General features: G+C 41.7%; 1 protein-coding gene across 3 annotated transcripts in view; it reads left to right on the forward strand.

The window, feature by feature from the left end:
• Nucleotides 1–23,087, forward strand: part of lrrc40 (leucine rich repeat containing 40) — a 36,960-nt gene extending 13,873 nt beyond the window's left edge. Inside the window, exons 6-15 of one of the 3 annotated variants that reach the window (XM_056414821.1) lie at nt 10,768–10,907; nt 11,719–11,891; nt 12,163–12,253; nt 13,839–13,884; nt 16,571–16,673; nt 19,266–19,373; nt 19,445–19,555; nt 19,826–19,903; nt 22,202–22,387; nt 22,707–23,087. In XM_056414821.1, the coding sequence (XP_056270796.1) occupies nt 10,768–10,907; nt 11,719–11,891; nt 12,163–12,253; nt 13,839–13,884; nt 16,571–16,673; nt 19,266–19,373; nt 19,445–19,555; nt 19,826–19,903; nt 22,202–22,387; nt 22,707–22,812 (1,142 nt within the window). In that variant the 3' untranslated portion in view covers nt 22,813–23,087. Of the gene's footprint in view, nt 1–10,767; nt 10,908–11,718; nt 11,892–12,162; nt 12,254–13,838; nt 13,885–16,570; nt 16,674–19,265; nt 19,374–19,444; nt 19,556–19,825; nt 19,904–20,380; nt 20,463–22,201; nt 22,388–22,706 lie in introns of those variants that run through there. The other 2 variants (XM_056414822.1, XM_056414823.1) reach the window with 2 other exon arrangements.
• Nucleotides 23,088–23,322: the final 235 nt, after the last annotated feature.

The following is a 23,322-nucleotide window of genomic DNA, read 5'->3' on the forward strand; positions in this document are numbered from 1 at the left end:
TTCTATTGTGAAGAGCACCACTCCACATTTCTTCCGCTTCTCACTGCAATCTCAACGGCAGCGGGCCAGGTGAAAAAAATAATAAATCGGAACGCGTCTCTGATATTGTTCAGGGGGCCACATGAGGAGAGGAAAGCTGTCAGTCTGTTTGTGACGGGTTCATCCACTTGCTGACCAGTGAACAGGTTCATCCACATGCTGACCAGTGAACAGGGTTCATCACCATGGTGACCAGTGGATCTCCAGGACCTTTCCATGACTTTAAACCAAATTTCCATGATTAAACATTTTGTGAAAACTGTCTATACGTGACAAAGTGAGAAGATGTAGTATTTAAACTAACAATGAGAATTCCAAAGCATACCGTATATATACCGTGTAAATTAATATTTGAATAAAACAAATTTTCATTACTTTTACAAATATTTTGGGATTTTATTTTTTTCAATTACTTTTATAGGCCTGCTAATAGCCATTTAAAAATTCCATGACTTTACCAGGTTTTCCATGACCGTACGAACCCTGTTTTGAATAAAGGGTTGAAAATTAAAGTTTTTGTTTTTTATCCGATTAATCGATTAATCGATAAAATAATCAACCGATTAATCGATTATCAAAATAATCGTTAGTTGCAGCCCTAGCCCTAACTATAAGCTCTGTCAAAGAGGAACGTCTTAAGTCTACTCTTAAACGAGGTGACTGTGTCTGCCTCCCGGACTGAAGGTGGAAGCTGGTTCCATAGAAGAGGAGCATGATAACTAAAGGCTCTGGCTCCCATTCTACTTTTTAAAACTCTAGGAACTACAAGTAGTCCCGCATTTAGTGAGCGTAGCTCTCTAGTGGGGCAATATGGTACTACAAGCTCCTTAAGATATGATGGTGCATCACCAATCAAGGCTTTGTACGTTAAGAGAAGAATTTTAAAAGTGATTCTTGATTTTACTGGGAGCCAGTGCAGAGCAGCTAGTGCAGGAGTGATGTGATCTCTTTTCTTAGTTTTAGTGAGAATACGAGCTGCAACATTCTGGATCAACTGGAGGGACCTAAGAGACTTATTAGAGCAGCCTGATAATAAGGAGTTGCAGTAATCCAGTCTCGAAGTAACGAACGTGAACCAATTTTTCTGCATCTTTTTGAGACAAGATGTGCCTGATTTTTGAAATATTACGTAGATGAAAGAATGCAGTCCTTGAGATTTGCTTTACGTGGGAGTTAAAGGACAAGTCCCGATCAAAGATAACGCCAAGATTCTTTACAGTGGTGTTGGATGCCAGGGCAATGCTGTCTACAGAAACCACATCACCAGATAATTTATCTCTGAGGTGCTCAGGGCCGATTAAAATTACTTCGGTTTTGTCTGAGTTTAACATCAAGAAGTTGCAGGTCATCCATGTTTTTATATCTTTAAGACATGCTTGAATTTTACCGAGTTGGTTGCTCTCCTCTGGTTTTATCGATAGATATAGTTGAGTATCATCTGCATAACAATGAAAGTTTATGGAGTGTTTCCTGATAATATTGCCCAGAGGAAGCATGTATAAGGTAAATAAAATTGGTCCAAGCACAGAACCTTGTTGAACTCCATGACTAACGTTGGTGGTTATCGAGGCTTCATCGTTTACAAATACAAACTGAGATCGATCTGATAAATAGGATTTAAACCAACTTAGTGCGGTGCCTGAAATGCCAATCGACTGCTCCAGTCTCTGTAATAGGATGTCATGGTCAATGGTGTCGAATGCAGCACTAAGGTCGAATAAGACCAGTACAGAGATGAGTCCTTTATCTGCTGCCATTAAGAGGTCATTTGTAATTTTCACCAGTGCTGTCTCTGTGCTGTGGTGTTTTCTAAATCCTGACTGAAACTCCTCAAATAAACTATTATGATGCAGAAAGTCACACAACTGATTTGTGACCACTTTCTCAAGGATCTTGGAGAGGAAGGGGAGGTTAGAGATCGGTCTGTAGTTAGCCAACACCTCTGGATCCAGAGTGGGCTTCTTCAGGAGAGGTTTAATTACAGCTACTTTGAAGGAATGTGGTACGTGGCCTGTTAACAAAGACACATTGATAATATCTAATAGAGAGCTGCCAATTAAAGGCAAAATGTCTTTAAGCAGCCTCGTCGGGATGGGGTCCAAGAGACAGGTAGACGTGTTAGAAGTAGAAACCGTTGAAGAAAATTGGTCACGGTTGATGGGAGAAAAGCCATCCAAATATACACCAGGTCATACAGCGGTTTCCAAAGCCATTCCACTTGAGGACAGATTGGCACTGTTTAAGGGCAAGATATTATTAATCTTGTCCCTAATAGTTAAAATCTTTTCATTAAAGAAAGTTCATAAAGTCATTACCACTGAGGTCTATAGGAATACTCGGCTCCACAGAGCTGTGACTCTCTGTCAGCCTGGCTACAGTGCTGAAGAGAAACCTGGGGTTGTTCTTATTAGGGTCCTCGTCGACTTCGTCGTAGAGGAACCTATTGTTATTGTAAGGATTATTAGGGCCCGAGACGACGTACGTAGTACGTCCGACGAGGACCTATTGTTTTTCACGTGTTTATTAGGGCCCGAGACGACGTACGTAGTACGTCCGACGAGGACCTATTGTTTTTCACATGTTTATTATTATTATAGTTATATATTGCCTTAGCAGGGAGATACGAGTGTCTCGGACTGCCACGACAACGTTCAAAATTTCCAAACATATCAGGATCGGCGAAAAATTCGATAATTTTGAGGTCGCGGGAAAAAGTGCACAAAATTAGCTCTCTAGCGCCCCCTTGAGGTAGAAAGCTAATAATTTTTTTCGACAATGACCGATTGACTTGAAATTTGACATAGAGGTTCACCTGGACCTGCTCTACAAATTAGCGTTGGCAGAAATCAAATGCGCCTAACTAGATTTTCCGCCATTTTGAATTTTGTAAAAAAATATTTTTTTCACTTTTTTCCAAAACGCTTTGTCCGATTCACCCGAAAATTTCTGTGGTCCATTATTGGGTCAATGTCATCATAATCTGTGAAAATCTTGTTGATATCTTATTACGTTCAGACGATATGGACCAATGAACATTTAAAGGGTGTGGCCTAATATTTGAAGTTACATAACTTCCAAATCCTTTGGCCTAGCCTCACCAAATTTCTATCATATGTCCATATGGCATCCCTTAACCTACCCTATTTTTTTCATAATATTTGAACATTAGGGGGCGCTATCAATATCTGCATTATTTTTGATGTTTTTTTGACGTTGTAAAACAGTTAACTCCTCCTAGAGCGTACTCCCGATTCATTCCAAACTCGCCCTATATGATCTTGAGACCTTTTTCCTCTTAAGTCTTTGAAAGATTTAAAAAATATTAAACTTTGAGAGGTCGGTCGAACTTTAAAAAAACATAAAAAAACACAATTCGCCATAAAAATCCAAGTTGATGTAACTTGCCCATACATGATGTAATCTGCTCCATATTTCTCAGATATCATGACATACTGACCCTGAAGAGAATAATATGCAAATTTTTTATTATGGTCAAAGCGCCACCTAGTGGCACCATGAAGTTACATGTTTTATTCTTTTATACCCTGCTCATCACAGATTAGTCAGATCCCACTCAAAATTTCCCAAGATAGACCTAATACCTTGGTAATGCTCCCCTGCGAAGCTCGTAACGATACGTTGAACATTGGGACCTCGGTATAGCGTCAAAGTATGGTCCTTCGCCGTGAGCGAATAATCGACTCCACATCATCGGATCCAATCCAAACTCCACATGTGTGATGAGACTCCAGGCCTGAAGACCTCTGCAGTCTAATTTGTTATTTTAGTCGTAGCGCCACCTACTGGTAACGGGAACACAAATAGTTATTTCTTTGGGCCACGGTATTTGCCCCCAATGACCGATTACCTCGTAATTCATCCTACGTGTCCGCTTAGACCTGCTCTAACGAAAATTACATTGTGACCGTGAGCTCCACCCACTTAGATTTTCCGCCATTTTGAATTTTGTTAAAAAATATTTTTTTCGCTTTTTTCCAAAACGCTTTCTCCGATTCATCCGAAAATTTCTGGGATCCATTATTGGTTCGCCGTCATCATAACTACCGAAGATCTCGTCGATATGTCATTGCGTTCGGAGAAGAAAACGTCTAACTCTTTGACGCTCGGTCTGAAGGTCGCAAGCCTTCTCGGTCCGGCGAACGGACGACCGGCAAGTACCCTCGACGTGCGTGAATTGTCGAGGGCCCGCTCAATGCTGCTAGCAGCTTTAATTATTATTATTATTACGCGACTTAGCATGGAGATACGAGTGTCTCGGACTGCCACGACAACGTTCAAAATTTCCAAACATATCAGGATCGGCGAAAAATTCGATAATTTTGAGGTCGCGGGAAAAAGTGACAAGAATTAGCTCTCTAGCGCCCCCTTGAGGTAGAAAGCTAATAATTTTTTTCGACAATGACCGATTGACTTGAAATTTGCGATAGAGGTTCACCTGGACCTGCTCTACAAATTAGCGTTGGCAGAAATCAAATGCGCCTAACTAGATTTTCCTCCATTTTGAATTTTGTAAAAAAATAATTTTTTCACTTTATTCCAAAACGCTTTGTCCGATTCACCCGAAAATTTCTGTGGTCCATTATTGGGTCAATGTCATCATAATCTGTGAAAATCTTGTTGATATCTTATTACGTTCAGACGATATGGACCAATGAACATTTAAAGGGTGTGGCCTAATATTTGAAGTTACATAACTTCCAAATCCTTTGGCCTAGCCTCACCAAATTTCTATCATATGTCCATATGGCATCCCTTAACCTACCCTATTTTTTTCATAATATTTGAACATTAGGGGGCGCTATCAATATCTGCATTTTTTGCCATTTTTGATGTTTTTTTGACGTTGTAAAACAGTTAACTCCTCCTAGAGCGTACTCCCGATTCATTCCAAACTCGCCCTATATGATCTTGAGACCTTTCTCCTCTTAAGTCTTTGAAAGATTTAAAAAATATTAAACTTTGAGAGGTCGGTCGAACTTTAAAAAAACATAAAAAAACACAATTCGCCATAAAAATCCAAGTTGATGTAACTTGCCCATACATGATGTTATCTGCTCCATATTTCTCAGATATCATGACATACTGACCCTGAAGAGATTAATATGCAAATTTTTTCTTATGGTCAAAGCGCCACCTAGTGGCACCATGAAGTTACATGTTTTATTCTTTTATACCCTGCTCATCACAGATTAGTCAGATCCCACTCACAATTTCCCAAGATAGACCTAATACCTTGGTAATGCTCCCCTGCGAAGCTCGTAACGATACGTCGAACATTGGGACCTCGGTATAGCGTCAAAGTATGGTCCTTCGCCGTGAGCGAATAATCGACTCCACATCATCGGATCCAATCCAAACTCCACATGTGTGATGAGACTCCAGGCCTGAAGACCTCTGCAGTCTAATTTGTTATTTTAGTCGTAGCGCCACCTACTGGTAACGGGAACACAAATAGTTATTTCTTTGGGCCACGGTATTTGCCCCCAATGACCGATTACCTCGTAATTCATCCTACGTGTCCGCTTGGACCTGCTCTAACGAAAATTACATTGTGACCGTGAGCTCCACCCACTTAGATTTTCCGCCATTTTGAATTTTGTTAAAAAATATTTTTTTCGCTTTTTTCCAAAACGCTTTCTCCGATTCATCCGAAAATTTCTGGGATCCGTTATTGGTTCGCCGTCATCATAACTACCGAAGATCTCGTCGATGTGTCATTGCGTTCGGAGAAGAAAACGTCTAACTCTTTGACGCTCGGTCTGAAGGTCGCAAGCCTTCTCGGTCCGGCGAACGGACGACCGGCGAGTACGCTCGACGTGCGTGAATTGTCGAGGGCCCGCTCAATGCTGCTAGCAGCTTTAATTATTATTATTCTCGGGCCGCAAGAAACGTCGACTGTCCGCACCCCGTACGCCCCAGCAGACTTAAATTCCACATGCACGAGCAGACCGGTGAAAATTTTTAGATTATTGAGTTTTCGTAGTTGTATAAAAAAAAATGTCTCAATAGCGCCCCCTACAAACTCTTTTTTTCAAAAGCAATAGTTTTCTTCCCCCGATAACCGATTGACTTGAGATTTGGTCCACAGGTCAGAATTGACCTGCTCTACAAAAAAGCCTCTCAGACCCCTAAGCTCCGCCTACTTAGATTTTCCGCCATTTTGAATTTTGTTAAAAACACTTTTTGTTTAACTCCTCTGAAACGCTTCGTCCAAATCATACACAACTTGCTGTGGTTCATTATCGGTTCGATGCCATCAGAAATCTTTGAAAGATTGTTGATATGTCATTGTTTTCAGAAGATATGGACCAATGAACATCCAAGGGGTGTGGCCTAATATGTAAAGACACCTAACTTCCAAATCACTTGGACTATCCTCACCAAATTTGTAGCCTATGTCCACAAAGACACCCTTAACCTACCGAGATTTTTTCATAATATTTGAACATTAGGGGGCGCTACAATCAATCCCTCAAAATATGCCTTTTTGGCCTTTTTTCATGTTTTTAGGGGTTGTAAAACCGTTAACTCCTCCTAGTGCTTAAACCCGATTCATTCCAAACTTGGGCAGTAGGGTCTTGAGACCTTTGTCTTGAAAAATCTTTGAAAGATTTCAAAAATATTAAACTATGTGCGTTTGCCGGACCGGCAAAGAAACGCCATTCGCCATGACAATTGACGTTGTTGTAACTCGGCCATACATAATGGAATCTGCTCCATATTTCTCATACATCATGACATAATGACCCTGAAGACATCAATATGCTAATTTTTCCATATGCTAATTTTTTTTCTGGAAAGAAACGCCATTCGCCATGAAAATTGACGTTGTTGTAACTCAGCCATACATAATGGAATCTGCTCCATATTTCTCATACATCATGACATAATGACCCTGAAGACATCCATATGCTAATTTTTTTTTTCGGACTTAGCGCCAACTAGTGCCACTAGGAAGTTACATGTTTTTTACTTTTATACACTGCTCCTCGCAGATTATTCAGATCGCTCTCAAAATATACCAGAATAGACCTAAGACCTTGATGATGCTTCCCTGTGGAGCTCGTAGCGACACGCTGAATCACATTCACATGTAATTTACATGACAAGGTCTAGACTTCACATGGATACACATGATGCATGTATATGTTCAAATTTTCACAGCGCCCCCTGCTGGCAACCCTGGACTCGCTCAAATCTGCTCCAAACTTCTCATGCTTCGTAGAATTCAAGGCCTGAGGATATCAACAAGCCTTTTTTCACTCGGAGTCAAAGCGCCACCGACTAGCAAAGTAAAATCGGTGTCGCGTGACAAACGGTCAAACGCCCGAACGCCGTGCATGCGCTCTCGGCCGAGGGGGCCGGCGTCCGGCCAGCACCCCCGACGTGCGAAGCAGGAAGAGGACCCGTTCATCGCTGCTTGCAGCTTTAATTTTTCTCTATTACTGATGAGTAATCGGCTGCTCTGGCATTAACGAGGGCCTTCTTATATGTTTTAAAACCAGCTCGCCAGACTAAGGGGGATTCTTCCAGATTAGGAGAACGCCATATGCTTTCAAACTTTCGTGATGTTTGCTTTAGTTTGCGGGTCTGAGGGTTATACCAGGGAGCAAACCTCCTCTGCCTCACCGTCTTCTTCTTCAGAGGGGCTATCATATCCAGTTTCACTCAGTGAGCCTGTGGCACTATCAACAAGATGATCAATCTGGGACGGACTAAAGTTAGTCCAGGAGTCCTCTGTTATATTGAGACGTGGTATTGAATCAAATGCAGAAGGAATCGCTTCTTTAAATTTCGCTACAGCACTGTCAGTTAGACATCTGGTGTAGAAACTTTTAACTAACGGTGTACACTCCGGTAGTATAAATTCAAAAGTTATGAGGTTGTGGTCTGACAGAAGAGGATTCTGTGGAAAGACCTTCAAATGCTCAATGTCAACTAGGGCTGCAACAACGAATCGATAAAATCGATTATTAAAATAGTTGGCAACGAATTTCATTATCGATTCGTTGTGTCGCGCGATTATTACAGCACTCAATAAGTCGCGGAGTATAAACAAAGTTTAGTTGAGCGCAGAGCCGGGCAGGGGAAACGGAACGCTGTGTTGTGAGAGCCAATCAGCGCTGAGCTGCTCCTCTGTTGATGAATCTAATTGGCTGCTGCTGCTCACGTGGCGCTGGAAGCGGAAGTCATTCACGTAGTCTGAGACATTCACGGAGCTAAGTGCGCCTGCGGGTGACGTTATGAACCCCGACACCAGGGCGCTACATGTCACGACGTGTGTGGCATTTCCACAAGAGTATAACGTATAAAACGTAGTTATTTATTCCGTGGCGGATAGCGGAAAACATTTGTCCACGGAGAAAGGCAACAGAGATACGCCACGACGCCGGTGTGAGCGCTGCGCGTGCAGACACCATTTAACGGAGTATCGATACAAAAAATATGCTAAATCACATCGTTTTTAACGTACGGGTACTTTGTTAGTATCGATACACCGTGCAGCGTGACAGCAGCAGATGTAGCGGACTAACATTTAAGCTAACCTAACTTCCCAAACGCTGTCGACATCTGAACGCTGATTGGCCGAGACGCGACATGTCCCATCAAAGATGTTTTATTGCGAAGAGCACCACTTCACATTTTCTCCGCGTTTCACTGCAATCTCAACGGCAGCGGGCCAGGTGAAAAAATAAATAAATCGGAACGCGTCTCTGATATTGTTCAGGGGGCCGGTCCACATGGGGACCACTGCTCAGGAGAGGAAAGCTGTCAGTCTGTTTGTGACGGGTTCATCACCATGGTAACCAGTGAACAGGTTCATCCACATAACCAGTGGATCTCCAGGACCTTTCCATGACTTTAAACCAAATTTCCATGATTAAACATTTAGTGAAAACTCTGTCTATCCGTGACAAAGTGAGAAGATGTAGTATTTAAACTAACAATGAGAATTCCAAAGCATACCGTATATATACCGTGTAAATTAAAATGTGAATAAAATAAATTTGCCTTACTTTTCCAAATATTTTGGGATTTTATTTTATTCAGTTACTTTTCTAGACCTGCTAATAGCCATTTAAAAATTCCATGACTTTTCCAGGTTTTCCATGACCGTACGGACCCTGTTTTGAATAAAGGGTTGAAAATTAAAGTTTTTTTATTTTTTTTATCCGATTAATCGATAAAATAATCAACCGATTCATCGATTATCAAAATAATCGTTAGTTGCAGCCCTAATGTCAATGCCATATGTAAGAACAAGATCAAGCGTGTGGCCAAAGCTGTGAGTGGGTTTCTGTACTCTCTGACAGAAGCCAATTGAGTCCAACAATGAGATGAATGCAGCACTAAGGCAATCATTATCAACATCCACATGAATATTAAAATCTCCTACAATAATAACTTTATCAGTTTTAAAAACCAAACTTGATATAAATTCTGAAAATTCAGATATAAACTCTGAATATGGACCTGGTGGACGGTACAGAATCACAAATAGAATTGGCTGTAATGATTTCCAGGTTGGATGTGAAAGACAAAGAACAAGGCTTTCAAATGAGGTGTAGTTTAATTTAGGTTTAGGATTTATTAATAGGCTCGAGTCAAAGATGGCTGCTACTCCACCTCCTCGACCGGTGCCTCGAGGAATGTGAGTATTAATATGACTTTGAGGAGTCGATTCATTTGGGCAGACATATTCTTCATGGCTCAGCCAGGTTTCAGTTAGACAACATAAATCAATGTGATTATCTGATATTAAATCATTTAGGAACACAGCTTTAGATGATAGATCTAATATTTAGGAGACCACATTTAATAGTCCTGTTTTGTTGCACTGCTGAAATAATGGTGTTAACTTGTATAAGGTTATTGTGTGCGACTCCTCTTCTGCTTACTTTTGATTTATTTAATTGAAGTGGCCGTGGGACAGACACAGTCTCTACTCTAGAGTCATGGGTGGGTAACTGCTCGAATGGAAGAGCAGAGAAGGGTGTTAAATTACAACTCTGCTCCCGGTTCCTGATCTGAACCCTGGGTTGTCATGGATTAGGTCCGGTGATCAACTTGGTCATATTCGCAGAAATGAGACGCGCTCCGTCCAACGTGGGATGGATGCCGTCTCTCCTCATCAGATCAGGCTTTCCCCAGAAAGTCTTCCAGTTGTCTACGTAGCCCACATTATTCGCCGGCCACCACCTCGACAGCCAGCGGTTGAAAGACGACATTCGGCTAAACAATTCGTCAGTCAGCAAATTTGGGAGAGGGCCAGAGAAAACTACGGTATCCGACAATGTCTTGGCATAAGCACACACCGATTCCACATTAATTGTAGTGACTTCCTACCGGCGGGCTCGGGCGTCATTACCACCGGCGTGTATTACAATCTGACTATCTCCGCTTATCCTTAGCCAGCAGTTTCAAACAAGACTCCACGTCGCCCGCTCTGGCCCCCGGGAGGCACACGACTGTGGTCCGCGGCTTCGCTATTTTCACGTTCCTGACTTTTAAGAATCTTGAAGAATGTTAATGAGATTCATTGACAGTAGTTGAACAGCAATTGCAAAACAAAAAGTAATTCAAGAGTGAGAACTGTATTTGTGTTGAAAAGAAAAAGTGTTAATATGACATGGTGGAGTTAGTGCTTTTAAATGTGCGTATGCTTATATACAGATTTAATATTTTAATTCTGACCTCATCTCACAGATGTTAAACTGTTGGACTGCAGCAATAACCAGCTGACTGACATTCCTGCCAGCCTATCAAAGATGCTTGCTCTGGAGCAGCTCTACCTCAGACACAACAAGCTCCGCTTCTTCCCAAAACTTCCTGCACCAGCACTCAAGGTAACCATAGAACATGAGTTTCCCCTCTCTCTGTGTGTGTGTGTGTGTGTGTGTGTGTGTGTGTGTGTGTGTGTGTGTGTGTGTGTGTGTGTGTGTGTGTGTGTGTGTGTGTGTGTGTGTGTGTGTGTGTGTGTGTGTGTGTGTGTGTGTGTGTGTGTGTGTGTGTGTGTGTGTGTGTGTGTGTGTGTGTGTGTGTGTGTGTGTGTGTGTGTGTGTGTGTGTGTGTGCGCGCGTGTGCAGGGATGGATTAACCAACGGGCCTACCGGGACCAGGCCCATGAGCCTGAGCCTCCGCGCGTGACGTCGCTGTGATTAACATTGTATTGATATGAATATGATGATATGACACGATGCGCCGTAGCCGGTATATGCTTGGCTTAAGTCATTCATGTCAGTAACAAGGCCCCAATAGTCCTACTGAGGGATAGATTACCGAACGAGCCTTCCGGCACCAGGGGCCCATGAGCTCAGGGGGCCCCTAAACCAGAGCCTCTGCGTGAAGTAGCTGTTATTAACTTTGTATTGATATGATGATATGACACGATGCGCCATAGCCAGTATATGCTAGGCTTAAATCATTCATGTCATGGTCATATAATTTGCGTTATGTTGTCTGCTCAGCTCCGGTATTGTTGTTCCATACGGACTGTTTTGTTAGCGATGTTTAAAAAAAAAAGTATATTTTTATTTTAAATTTTTTTACACCTTTTTTTTTTTTTTTTTTGCGGGTGTGGGGGGGGCGGCCTTCACACGTCCAGGCCCAGGGGCCCGTGGTTTCTTAATCCGTCCATGTGTGTGTGTGTGTGTGTAGGAGTTGTATTTGGGCAACAACCACATTGAGCAGTTGGGGACGGAGCAGCTGACCTGCCTGACAGCCATCTCTCTTCTCGAACTCCGAGACAACAAGATCAAAATTCTCCCTGAACAGATCACCTTACTGAGCACGCTCACGCGCCTCGACCTCACCAACAATAACATCACCAAGTAGGTCACTGGCATCATGACAACGATGACTCTTTGTAACTGTATGACTAAAATATCCAGTCAGCAATCAATCTGATGACTAGTCTCGGCCATTGAAACACATTAATGTTTACTTGTACTCCAACACTATATATATTATGCAATATAATCCTGAATAATTTTGTTTGATAATGTAAGCTAAAACTGAGAAGTGATCCAGATCAAATGTTAGCACCCTAGCCTTCCATATTTGTTTCAGGTATTTTATGTGAAAAGCATCTCTTTCTGTCAGTCTTCCTGTATCTCTCAGCCTGCTGCCCAATCTAACGGTGTTACTGCTGGAGGGAAACCCTCTGAGAGGAATCAGGAGAGACCTTCTCACTGTAGGTATCACATCACGGCAGAAACGGAACATAAGGCATTGGTGAAGTCACAGTTTCGGTGAAGTAGAATTATGCTACGAGTCTCTGTGATTCAGAGCAAAACTACAACAGCTAAAAGCTTTGGTAAGGCACAATCTGCAACTGAGTGAATAACAGCCCGAACATATAAAATCACTGTAAAGCTCTTTTATATAATGTTTGCTACATATTAACACACAAATAATCATTCTTCATACGTTCTTCAGCAACATTAAGAATAACAGCTGCCAAGCAACACACAGACGCAAAGCATACGTTAAGATTCGGTTGGTTAATCTGTACACCACCATTAATTGTGCAGCATCTTCTCTCATTTTAATTTGGGTACCGGTAGGATCAAAGGGAAGATTCACATTTATGGCCCATCACTGGCCAGCCTCTAGTTTTTGTACAGTGGTGCTTCTCGAGCATTTGTTGCCGTTTTTCACTAAAATGTGTGGAAATGTTCCTTTTATTCACAAACAGAGCACACATACAAAAGGACTGATTAATGATAATTGCGCACGGGCTAATTTTGGTCTAGATATCAAATCTCAACTGACAGGAGCATGTTTATATTTGCAATCAGCACAATGCCACAGTCCCCATTCATCTGCATAAGGAAATACGTTTGATAACCCACCTTCCTGTAAAGTTGTCCCTAACCCTGAGGTAAAGACTGGTTCAGGTAAAAAAAATAAAAAATGTTTAAAAGACAGTCTTTTTGCACGTCTGTAATTCTATCCATTGCTAACTCCTGCACATTATGGGCTGATCTCCCAGATCGGAATTAATATAATATTTTTTTAAGGCTGAAAAGCATAAATCTCAGGAAACTCACAGTTTTCAATATATTTGTCTATTAAAGTTTTTTTTAAGGAATGCATTTTAAGATAACATGCATTCTTTTAAAAGGTGTGTCTTTACATGAAGATAGAACGCTCATCGTTTATGTGTAATCGTGGTCCATGGTCGTTCTAAATTTCAGATGAATACCTGATTTGTGCATTAAACATGCATATGCTTGGTTTAAGCATAGATTGGTGCGAACACACTCTTTGTGAATGAGACTCATATTATCTACCATCAGCAGCTAGCTTCCCCGAGCTGTTGTCCCTTGCTAGCAATACTCTGTTACAGTGTAGCTTCTCGCAACATAACTGAAAACGGTGATCATAATGGACTAAAACTCAAATATGCAACTTGCTAAAGTCACATGGTTAACTTGCATATTTGTTCTTTTATTGCCAAAATCTTTCTTTAGAATTTCTCTTATTCGCTGGTTACTTCCTATTTATTGAAGCACGTAGCACAGGCCTGCATCACAGCGTTTTACATTTTAACTGTCAACATGTTTTTTCTGACTTTTTTTTCCCACGTGTTTACATCTCTGCACTTTACTACACGTGTTTAAATCATATCAAGAGGTTATGGTGAATAAAACCAAATGCATACACCACAAGATAATAGTAGTAGAGCTGTTGCAGGTGATATGTTTACAGATGTTCTGTGTGTATGTATCAGCTGAATAAACATTCATATTAATATTCTGTTATCCTCCTCACAGAAAGGAACCAGTGAGCTTCTGAAATATTTAAGAGGAAGAATTAAAGGTACAGTTGACTTTTTGTGCTGACCAGTAACAGTTTTTACCACAATACCTAAAAAGACTGAAACACTTGTGTGTTCATGAGACATATCAGACACAACATTTGACTAATTATACTCGTTTCAGCAAAGGTAACACACCCATCAGTTTGTATCTATCTCATAGAGAATTACTGGATCAGCAGGTTGTTTATGCCATCATCTCTGGTGATCAAGGTACTAGCTAGAGGTTTCTGAGCTTTTAACTGCATCTCAGCATCTGTGTAGGAGGTGAAAAGGGGTTGGCTCTCAGGGCTGACGTGTACGAGGGTTTGAACCTAATATATTTAACATGTGTGTAAATATATATATATATGTGTATATACAGGACTGTCTCAGAAAATTAGAATATTGTGATGAAGTTCTTTATTTTCTGTAATGCAATTCAAAAAACAAAAATGTCATGCATTCTGGATTCATTACAAATCAACTGAAATATTGCAAGCCTTTTATTCTTTTAATATTGCTGATTATGGCTTACAGCTTAAGAAAACTCTAAAATCCTATCTCATAAAATTTTAATATTTCCTCAGACCAAGTAAAAAAAAGATTTATAACAGCTGAGTGTTTGTCAAGGCTCAGGAAACCCTTGCAGGTGTTTCGAGTTAATTAGACAATTCAAGTGATTTGTTTAATACCCTACTAGTATACTTTTTCATGATATTCTAATATTTAGAGATAGGATATTTGAGTTTTCTTAAGCTGTAAACCATAATCAGCAATAAATCAGAATAAAAGGCTTGCAATATTTCAGTTGATTTGTAATGAATCCAGAATGCATGACATTTTTGTTTTTTGAATTGCATTACAGAAAATAAAGAACTTCATCACAATATTCTAATTTTCTGAGACAGTCCTGTATATATACACATGTGTATATATATGTATACATATATAAACACAAATATATATATATTTGTGTTTATATATGTGTATATATGTATATACGTGTGTATATACAGTAGTTATGGAAAGTACCCTTTAAAATGTTTACTCTTAGTTTCATTACAGCCATTTGCTAAAATAAAAAAATATATTTCTCATTAATCAGCACCCCATCGACACAGAAAAAAAACAACTGTAGAAATGTTTGCAAATTTATTAAAAAAGAATAACTAAAATATCACATGGCCATAAGTATTCAGACCCTTTGCTCAGTATTGAGTAAAAGCACCCTTTTGAGCTAGTACAGCCATAAGACTTCTTGGGAATGATTCAACAAGTTTTTCACACCTGGATTTGGAGATCCTCTGCCATTCTTACTTGCAGATCCTCTTCAGTTCCGTCAGGTTGGATGGTGAACGTTCTTGGACAGCCATTTTCAAGTCTCTCCAGAGATACTCACGGCGTTTCTCAATATGCGTACTTGTGCGTACTTTTCTCTACTTGTGGACTCGTGAAACGTCATCAGTCTCAGCCCGGGTACATGTTCCAATTCAAAGTTCGCTTCTCGCAAAGCACGGTCAAAATACCCGGATGTGACTTGATCCTCCCACTTTCCGGAGGATGCATCAGAGGAGACTTGTGCGTACTCTGGCCAGCATATATCCCAGAATGCATTTGACCAGCAACCGGAAACAGTAGCGGAGGAGAAAATAAACTACTGACAGTTGACTTTTTATAAATACTACTGTTGTTGAGTCACGGAATGTAATTTTAGGATGTTTTGTTTATTTGACTGTAAAAGATAATTTACAGTGAATAATTAGAGTAAACTCAGGAGCAAGAACAGCTGATGTGGTGACCTCAAGTCAGCTGCTGTTCCAATCGCAGAAAGACCGTCCTCCCGTCGTCCCGTCCTCCCATCCTCCGGAGTTTGGACTCCCAAGACCAGACTCCCAAGTCCATACTCCAAAAGAACAAGTCTGTACTCGTGTACTTTGAATTGAGAAACGCCGACAATTGGGTTTAGGTCAGGACTCTGGCTGGGCCAGTCTGCCATAAAGCCCTGATTGGTGGAGGGCTGCAGTGATAGTTGACTTTGTGGAACTTTCTCCCATCTCCCTACTGCATCTCTGGAGCTCAGCCACAGTGATCTGTGGGTTCTTCTTTACCTCTCTCACCAAGGCTCTTCTCCCACGATTGCTCAGTTTGGCTGGACGGCCAGGTCTAGGAAGAGTTCTGGTCGTCCCAAACCTCTTCCATTTAAGGATTATGGAGGCCACTGTGCTCTTAGGAACCTTGAGTCTTGCAGAAATTATTTTGTAACCTTGGCCAGATCTGGGCCTTGCCACAATTCTGTCTCTGAGCTCCTTGGGCAGTTCCTTCGACCTCAAGATTATCATTTAAATATGAGTATCACAACAAAGGATGTGGATACTTATTATGACCATGTGATATTACAGGATTCAATTCAGATTGTTATGTATAGCCCAAAATTACAAATTTGCCTCAGGGCTTTACAATCTGTACATCAGCCGTCTGTGAACTCGAGACCAAAAATGCTCATTCACTGTAAAAAGGTGAAAGGTCAAGGACCAGAATCTGAAAACAAAGACCATTTCTGAACAGAAACAGGTTACTATCGTCTCCATGAGACTCAAGTTCTACACTGAAACTGAGATACAGTTTAAACTCCAGAAAAAGCTCCTCAGCGAACCTGATTAAACTGTTAAATGTAGTAATGTCTGTGTGCGCTTGTGCGTTTTGCAGAGGATCGTGACAGAGCAGATGAGGGACAGATGGCTATGACCTTACCCAGCCAGGCCACGGTCAATGTACACAACATTACAACTCTCAAGTCATTGGTGTACAGGTTAGTGAAACACTCATGTGTTCTTCTTTTTCATAAGAGTTTGGCAAGAACACTTATTAGTTATCTACTAGTTCTGTACTTGGAGTTATTATAATGGTAGTGTCTGCTTGTTGAGCCACTGCTACGTTAACACACGCCTTGAAGCAGCTGCTTGTTCCAGGGTTCTGTTGGCATGCAGCTGCAGTTCAGGCTGTGACCTTGTTTACACACTCCGTGTGCTGAGCGGCTTTTTACTTCTGATCTCAGTCAGGTTAGAGGCAAACGCTTAGTTGCACAAACTTATATGAAGCAGAGAAAAAGAAGGTGAATGATAATGTTATGATGTATATAAATCCCAATATGTCCAATATGAACTGTGAATATTATCTTATCCATTGGTATCAGCATATACTAAATGGGTTGTGCATCTATCAGTAAGAATAATATTATATGGGGCGCCTGTAGCTTACTGGGGTAAGGGGGTCGTCCTGCAACCCCAAGGTCGTCGGTTCGATCCCCGCTCTCCCCATTAGTTGCAAGTCAATGTGTCCATGAGCAAGTCACTGAACCCCGGGCGCTTCACTGCAGCCCACTGCTCCTTAATAACTAATGGTGTGTTCACACCGGACGCGTCAAAAAAATTCTCGCCGCGTCTGACGCAGCAGTCTCGACGCTCGTCGAAAAAAGTGTGTTCACACCAGACGCGTCGGACGCGTCGGGGGGTGGAGGAATAAATGGGTCGAGGAACAACAGGACCGTAGAGTACTTCCACTTTTTAGTGGACTGAGCTGCACTCCCACTGCGCTTCTCGCTGCTCTCTCTCTTCTTCTCTCTTTGATACGTGTCTCTGAGTCTTTTCCACCTACGGCGGCAGATCTCCTCTGCCATGAAACACATATGCCGGCGGTTGGTTGATAGTAAAGTACAACAAATAGCTAGAATAAAAGCAAATACATACATTCAAAACTTACCAGGTAGTCCAACGGCTTCTCCGACCTTCTTCCACGCTTCATCTTAATAGCTACGGTTTCGGTAAGTAAAAAGAGTCGTGTCATAAAGTTCGGGGTGCCCACAAACGGCGACGATAATCTTTTCCTCCATTCTTTTTAACCGGCAGGACGATGACGAGCGGAGCTGCTCAATGCTGATCGGCTGACGCAACTATGACTCACGCGTTTTTGCTGCCGGAGTTGGGAAATTTCAACTCGCGCGTCGACGAGCTGCGTCTGTTCGCTCTGTTCGCTTAGTTCGCCCCGCGGCAAACCCTCTGTTCGTGCTGCTTCAAACGCGTCTGACGCGCTGCTCGCTGGAAAATACGCAGCTTCTACGCAGCTGTGCATTGACTTTGCATGTAATCTCGACGCGCGTCGAAATTTCGACGCGTCCGGTGTGAACACATAAGGATGGGTTAAATGCAGAGAATACATTTCGTTGCCTCTGTACCTGTACTATGTGCAATGACAATAATTTGAATCGAATATGTTTGAGTTAATTTAGAAACGGTGTCTCTATACAGAGTTTGTCCACTGTCTTTTATGTGTTATTTTTATGTGTTAAATAAAGTTTTGAATTTTTTTTTAACTTAAATGTTTGTGTTGATGCAAAAGCTAGTAGTGTTCTAATATGTCAGACTTCAGTGTCCAGTAGGTCTCCCTTCTTCAACTCTGACCGACTTGTTAGTCTCTAGGTGTGTGCAGTTTTCCCGTGCACTGATAAATTATTAGCGTCATTTCAAGTGTGACATAAATATTAGGTTTAGATCATCTCTGTGTTAGTTAGTTTCAAACCTGTCGACTGTGTTGTTGTGAATACAGTGTTGTCATGACTGATACAAATGATAAAACACATTTTTAAAAGACTCGAACTCAACTGTGATAAATATTACATGATCGTCATCGGTCCCAGGTCCCACTTCTGCCTCACCATCGACAACTCCACCATTTTCTCCCCCCCCCATGTTTGACAGTAACCTCTCCTTCGTACATCGTGTCGAATAAATCACCAGAATTGCCTTTATTTACTTCAAAAAAATCCTAGCCCGTCTCCGCCCATCACTCTCCTCATATGCTGCTTTAATGTTGTTCCACGCCTTTATCACTTCTAGAAACTACCTCACCAACACTCCATGAGACCCCTTCTTACCTCACAGACCTACTCCACCACATTCCATCAGACCCCCTCCTACCTCACCAACTGCTCCACTATCACACTCCATCAGACCCCCTCCTACCTCACCAACTGCTCCACCACCACATTCCAGCAGGCCTCCCTCACCGACCTGCTCCACCACCACGCTCCATCCCGCCGGCCCCGCTCCTCTGATGCGAGCCTCCTGTCCATTCCACATAGGACCAAGCACCGAACATGGGGTGACGGGGCCTTTGGAACTCTCTCCCCAAACTCATTAGAGACTGCACTGAACTTTCTTTATTCAAATCACAAATCAAAACCCACCTCTTCAGAACTGCGTTACTGTGTGCTCTGTTTTTATTGTATAGCTCTTTTATGATTTTAATATTTGTAAATTGTCTTGATGGCTATATGTATAAAATGTATTTTTATTAATATATGAGCAATGATACTGGATACTAATCTTTGTGTGTTTTTGTTTAGTCTGAAGCAGGCAAGTCATATTCCAGATGAGCTGTTTGATGTTGCAGCAGATCAAAGTGTTACTACTGTTAACTTCAGCAAGAACCAGCTGACCACCATACCAACCAGGTACACACACACACACACAAGGTATTTACTACTGTCTTATCGCTAACCTGATGTGTGTGCCGTGTTTACAGACTGGTGGAGCTCATACCCTCCCTCTCAGATATCAATCTGGGTTTCAACAGACTCACCTGTTGTGGTCCTGACGTCTGCAAGTTGCTGCAGCTGATGCACATCGACCTCAGGTACGGTCTAGAATGCGTATTGGCATTGTATAAAAGTGCTGCTTCTACTATATTTACTTGGATGATTATTGTCCAAGATGACAGTCAAATATCTTGTTTTTCCAACTGTTGGCAACCGAAATATATTAAAACTGAAAATATTGCTATTGAAGAGATATGATCAGAAATTAAGCAATCACCACTGTCATCCAGCTGTAATGGTTTATCCTGTTTAATCAAGCCAATATTTAAACAGTGTTAGAGATTCTGTCTTGCCTCTTTTTCTTGCAGGAATAACCAGCTGAGGGATCTACCATCTGAAATGAAGAACTTAACTAAACTATGCTCCATTATCCTCAATTACAATAGGTAACTCACTGATTCAGTGCTGTTTAATTCGTTTAAAAAAAAAAAAAAGTGTGTGTGTGTGTGTGTGTGTGTGTGTGTGTGTGTGTGTGTGTGTGTGTGTGTGTGTGTGTGTGTGTGTGTGTGTGTGTGTGTGTGTGTGTGTGTGTGTGTGTGTGTGTGTGTGTGTGTGTGTGTGTGTGTGTGTGTGTGTGTGTGTGTGTGTGTGTGTGTGTGTGTGTGTGTGTGTGTGTGTGTGTGTGTGTGTGTGTGTGTGTGTCAGTCGTTCAGTTTGACAATCTCCTGTTCAGTTTGACACTGCCTCTGTGCAAGATTGAGATGATGCGCCCAGCTGTTTCCAACTCTATCCTGTGGGGTATCTCGATCCCGAACTTCCAGACCACTTTGACCCAAAAGTTCTACCTTTGCTGCCTCATGCTTCTTGCTTGTCCCAACCGATTCCACCCACCTAGTTACATCCAGCCTCTCCCCACCTGCCAGGTTTCATCGCCCCAGGCAAATCAGCCCAAGTGTCTTGGTGCATTTTAGGACGGTTCCCTTGGCACCAGGAGTACCTCTCGAGGTGTGTCTCCGTCTCCCTCCCGTCTCATTGTGGGCTCATTTATGGTCTGGCATGTTAACGGTCCATAGTCTGCTGGGGGAGCAGCATTGGAGCTGGAGACCCCGACCGACTCACTAAAGTCGTGAGGCAGGCCGGCTCCATCATTGGCTGCAAACTGGACAATCCGAAACATTTGATTTGATAAACAATCAAAATACATCTACCTCCCTTATCTCATCTGTTGCTGCACAATGTTTTTTTTAATCGATGTTGTCAATATTTCAATTCAATTCTGTTTATTTTATATAGCCCAATATCAATACATACGATTTTGCCTCAGAGGGCTTTACAATCTGTACACATATTTTACATCACTGTCCCAGGACCTCACATCGAATCAGGAAAAACTCCCAAAAAAATCTAAAAAAAACTTTCATTGGGAAAAAAAAGGGAAGAAACCTGCAGGAGAGCAACAGAGGAGGATCCCTGTCCCTAGATGGACAGAAGCAATGGATGTCATGTGTACAGAAGGAAGCATTACAGAGTTAGAAAACACATTCAATCAGTATGACAGAGTGCATGAGTAGTTTGTAGTATAGTCCACGATCCAGAAAGGGTGTGGAGTGGCAGGGCGCATCAGCAGGGCCATGACAGGAGGCCGGCTCGCCAGGCAGGAGGCCGGCACACCAGACAGGAGGCATCAGATACAGCCAGGCCCAATGGACCCTATAAGACGTGGAGTCACAAAGACTCCGGGGAGGAAGCAGAGTTATTAATTTGTGATAGAGAGATGTAAATGCATCCATAAGTAGAGAGAGAAGACAGGATAGGTGCTCAGTGTATCCTAAAACGTCCCCCAGCCTATTCAATATATTATATATATATAATATAAATATATATTATATATATATATTAGTGCTGTGAAAAATAACGCGTTAATTAAATTACAGGATTAATTAGTTAATTTTTGTAAACGCATTTAACACATGCGCAGAATGAGCTTCCAATCCGTCTGTTGTTGGTCGTCTCGAACCAGCAGCATGTCATTCTGTCTCTACGTGTCGCGTTAACACGACTCCGATCTCCGTCTCGCGCGCCGCAGAGCTCGGATGCCGGCGTATGCGCGCACATCGGGACGAAAAAAAGTCACTTGCACCCCCCCGTCAACAACTCTTCTCTTGGCTCGCGCACTGGTGAGCAAGTTATGTGCACCCCCCCCCGTCAACAACTCTTCTCGGAGCTCTTGCCTGTCTTGAGAGCCCTGTAAATGTATATATGTGATTAATCATGATTAATCCACAGAAACCTGTGATTAACCTGATTAAAAATTTTACTCGTTTCACAGCCCTAATATATATATATATAAGCCTATAGCAGCATATCTAGGGGCTGAACAGGGTAAACCTGATTCAGCCCTAACTATGAGCACTATTAAAGAGGAAAGTCTTAGGTCTACTCTTAAATGGCCCAATAATGGCCTCATAGGAAAGCTGCTGGGAAAGATCTCTGTTGATGCTGATCAGGGAGAATCTGTTTCGTCATATTATCTGTATCATCTTAGATGGCAGGTTCAGGATCTCTATCTTTTCAGATCCACATATGTTGCACCCTTTGTCCCGGGTCAGTGTCAGTCAACAACATTCCATTCATGTCATTTAAGTTCAAAAGAATACCACAACATTTTTGGACATTTTGCATCGTTTCAAATATCTCCTTCAGAGGGGAACAAAGTGATTCTCCTGTCCACTCTGTCATCACAGGTTCAATTCCTTCCCTGAAGTCCTTTATCAGATAGTTTCCTTGGAGACGGTGTTACTTGGTAACAACCAAGTGGACGAGGTGGACCCTCATCGTCTGATAAAGTTGGTTCATCTGTCGACACTGGATCTGTCAAACAATGACCTGCTGAACATCCCTCCTGAACTGGGCCTGTGTGCCAGCCTCAGGTATGGAGCACTAGTCTGTCCACTGCCCTAACATGTTTGTGTATGAGCTTCTTTTCTGCAGCACACCATTACCATTCAGCTACACTCACAACAGTGGTCAGTATTGTCACTGATGCTCTGTAGGAGTCGCACTATGGTCATGACATTTATCTCGTGGTAGCTTTTTATGAAGTTATGTTCAGTCCCTACTGAAAGCACAGTGTCTTAATGTGTTATACTTAATTATGGTCACATCTAATTGTGTTTTCAAAATGATCATTGTTAATTTGGAAAAATAGATTTCCAAATCGATCATTCTAAGACCTACATTGTTTCTCAGGTGTCTCAGTCTGGAGGGGAATCCTTTCCGCACACCCAGAGCAGCCATTGTGGCCAAAGGAACAGATGCAGTATTGGAGTACCTCCGTAGCCGTTTACCTACATGATCCCAGACCTCAGTCCAGATAACTCCACCACCATGCTCACAGATCTTTAAAAAAAAAAAATTGTTGACATTTTAATGCATTAAAACAAACCATCTGATTGTTCTTTATCTGATTCAAAATCCACAGCATTGCACAGTCAGCGTTCCATCTGAAGTGGGTCTAGTTTGTGTTCAGTGGATGCGTTGAAAGTCATAAATATTTCTGGACAATTGGATTCAAACTGATGCCGAGATGTTTGGTTGAAAAATACTTACAAATAAAGTTGTTAAACATTAGAGTGAGTGGTTGCGTAATCGTGTGTTAGCAGCTATTCTTCATTAGAATAATAGCTATAAAACCAAAATGTAAGATTGGACAAAACTTTACTTCTCCATATAGAAGTTGTTTTGACGCAATTGCAGTAATGTTAATATTTTTGTAATATTTGAACTTTTTTTTAAAGCAGATTATTAAAAGTCAACAAAAATGAGAGTGCATTCTTGTTAGCGATGACCCCTGCTATGCCCATGA

This window comes from Pseudoliparis swirei, chromosome 5, assembly GCF_029220125.1.
Source record: "Pseudoliparis swirei isolate HS2019 ecotype Mariana Trench chromosome 5, NWPU_hadal_v1, whole genome shotgun sequence".
In the NCBI taxonomy this organism is placed as follows: domain Eukaryota; kingdom Metazoa; phylum Chordata; class Actinopteri; order Perciformes; family Liparidae; genus Pseudoliparis; species Pseudoliparis swirei.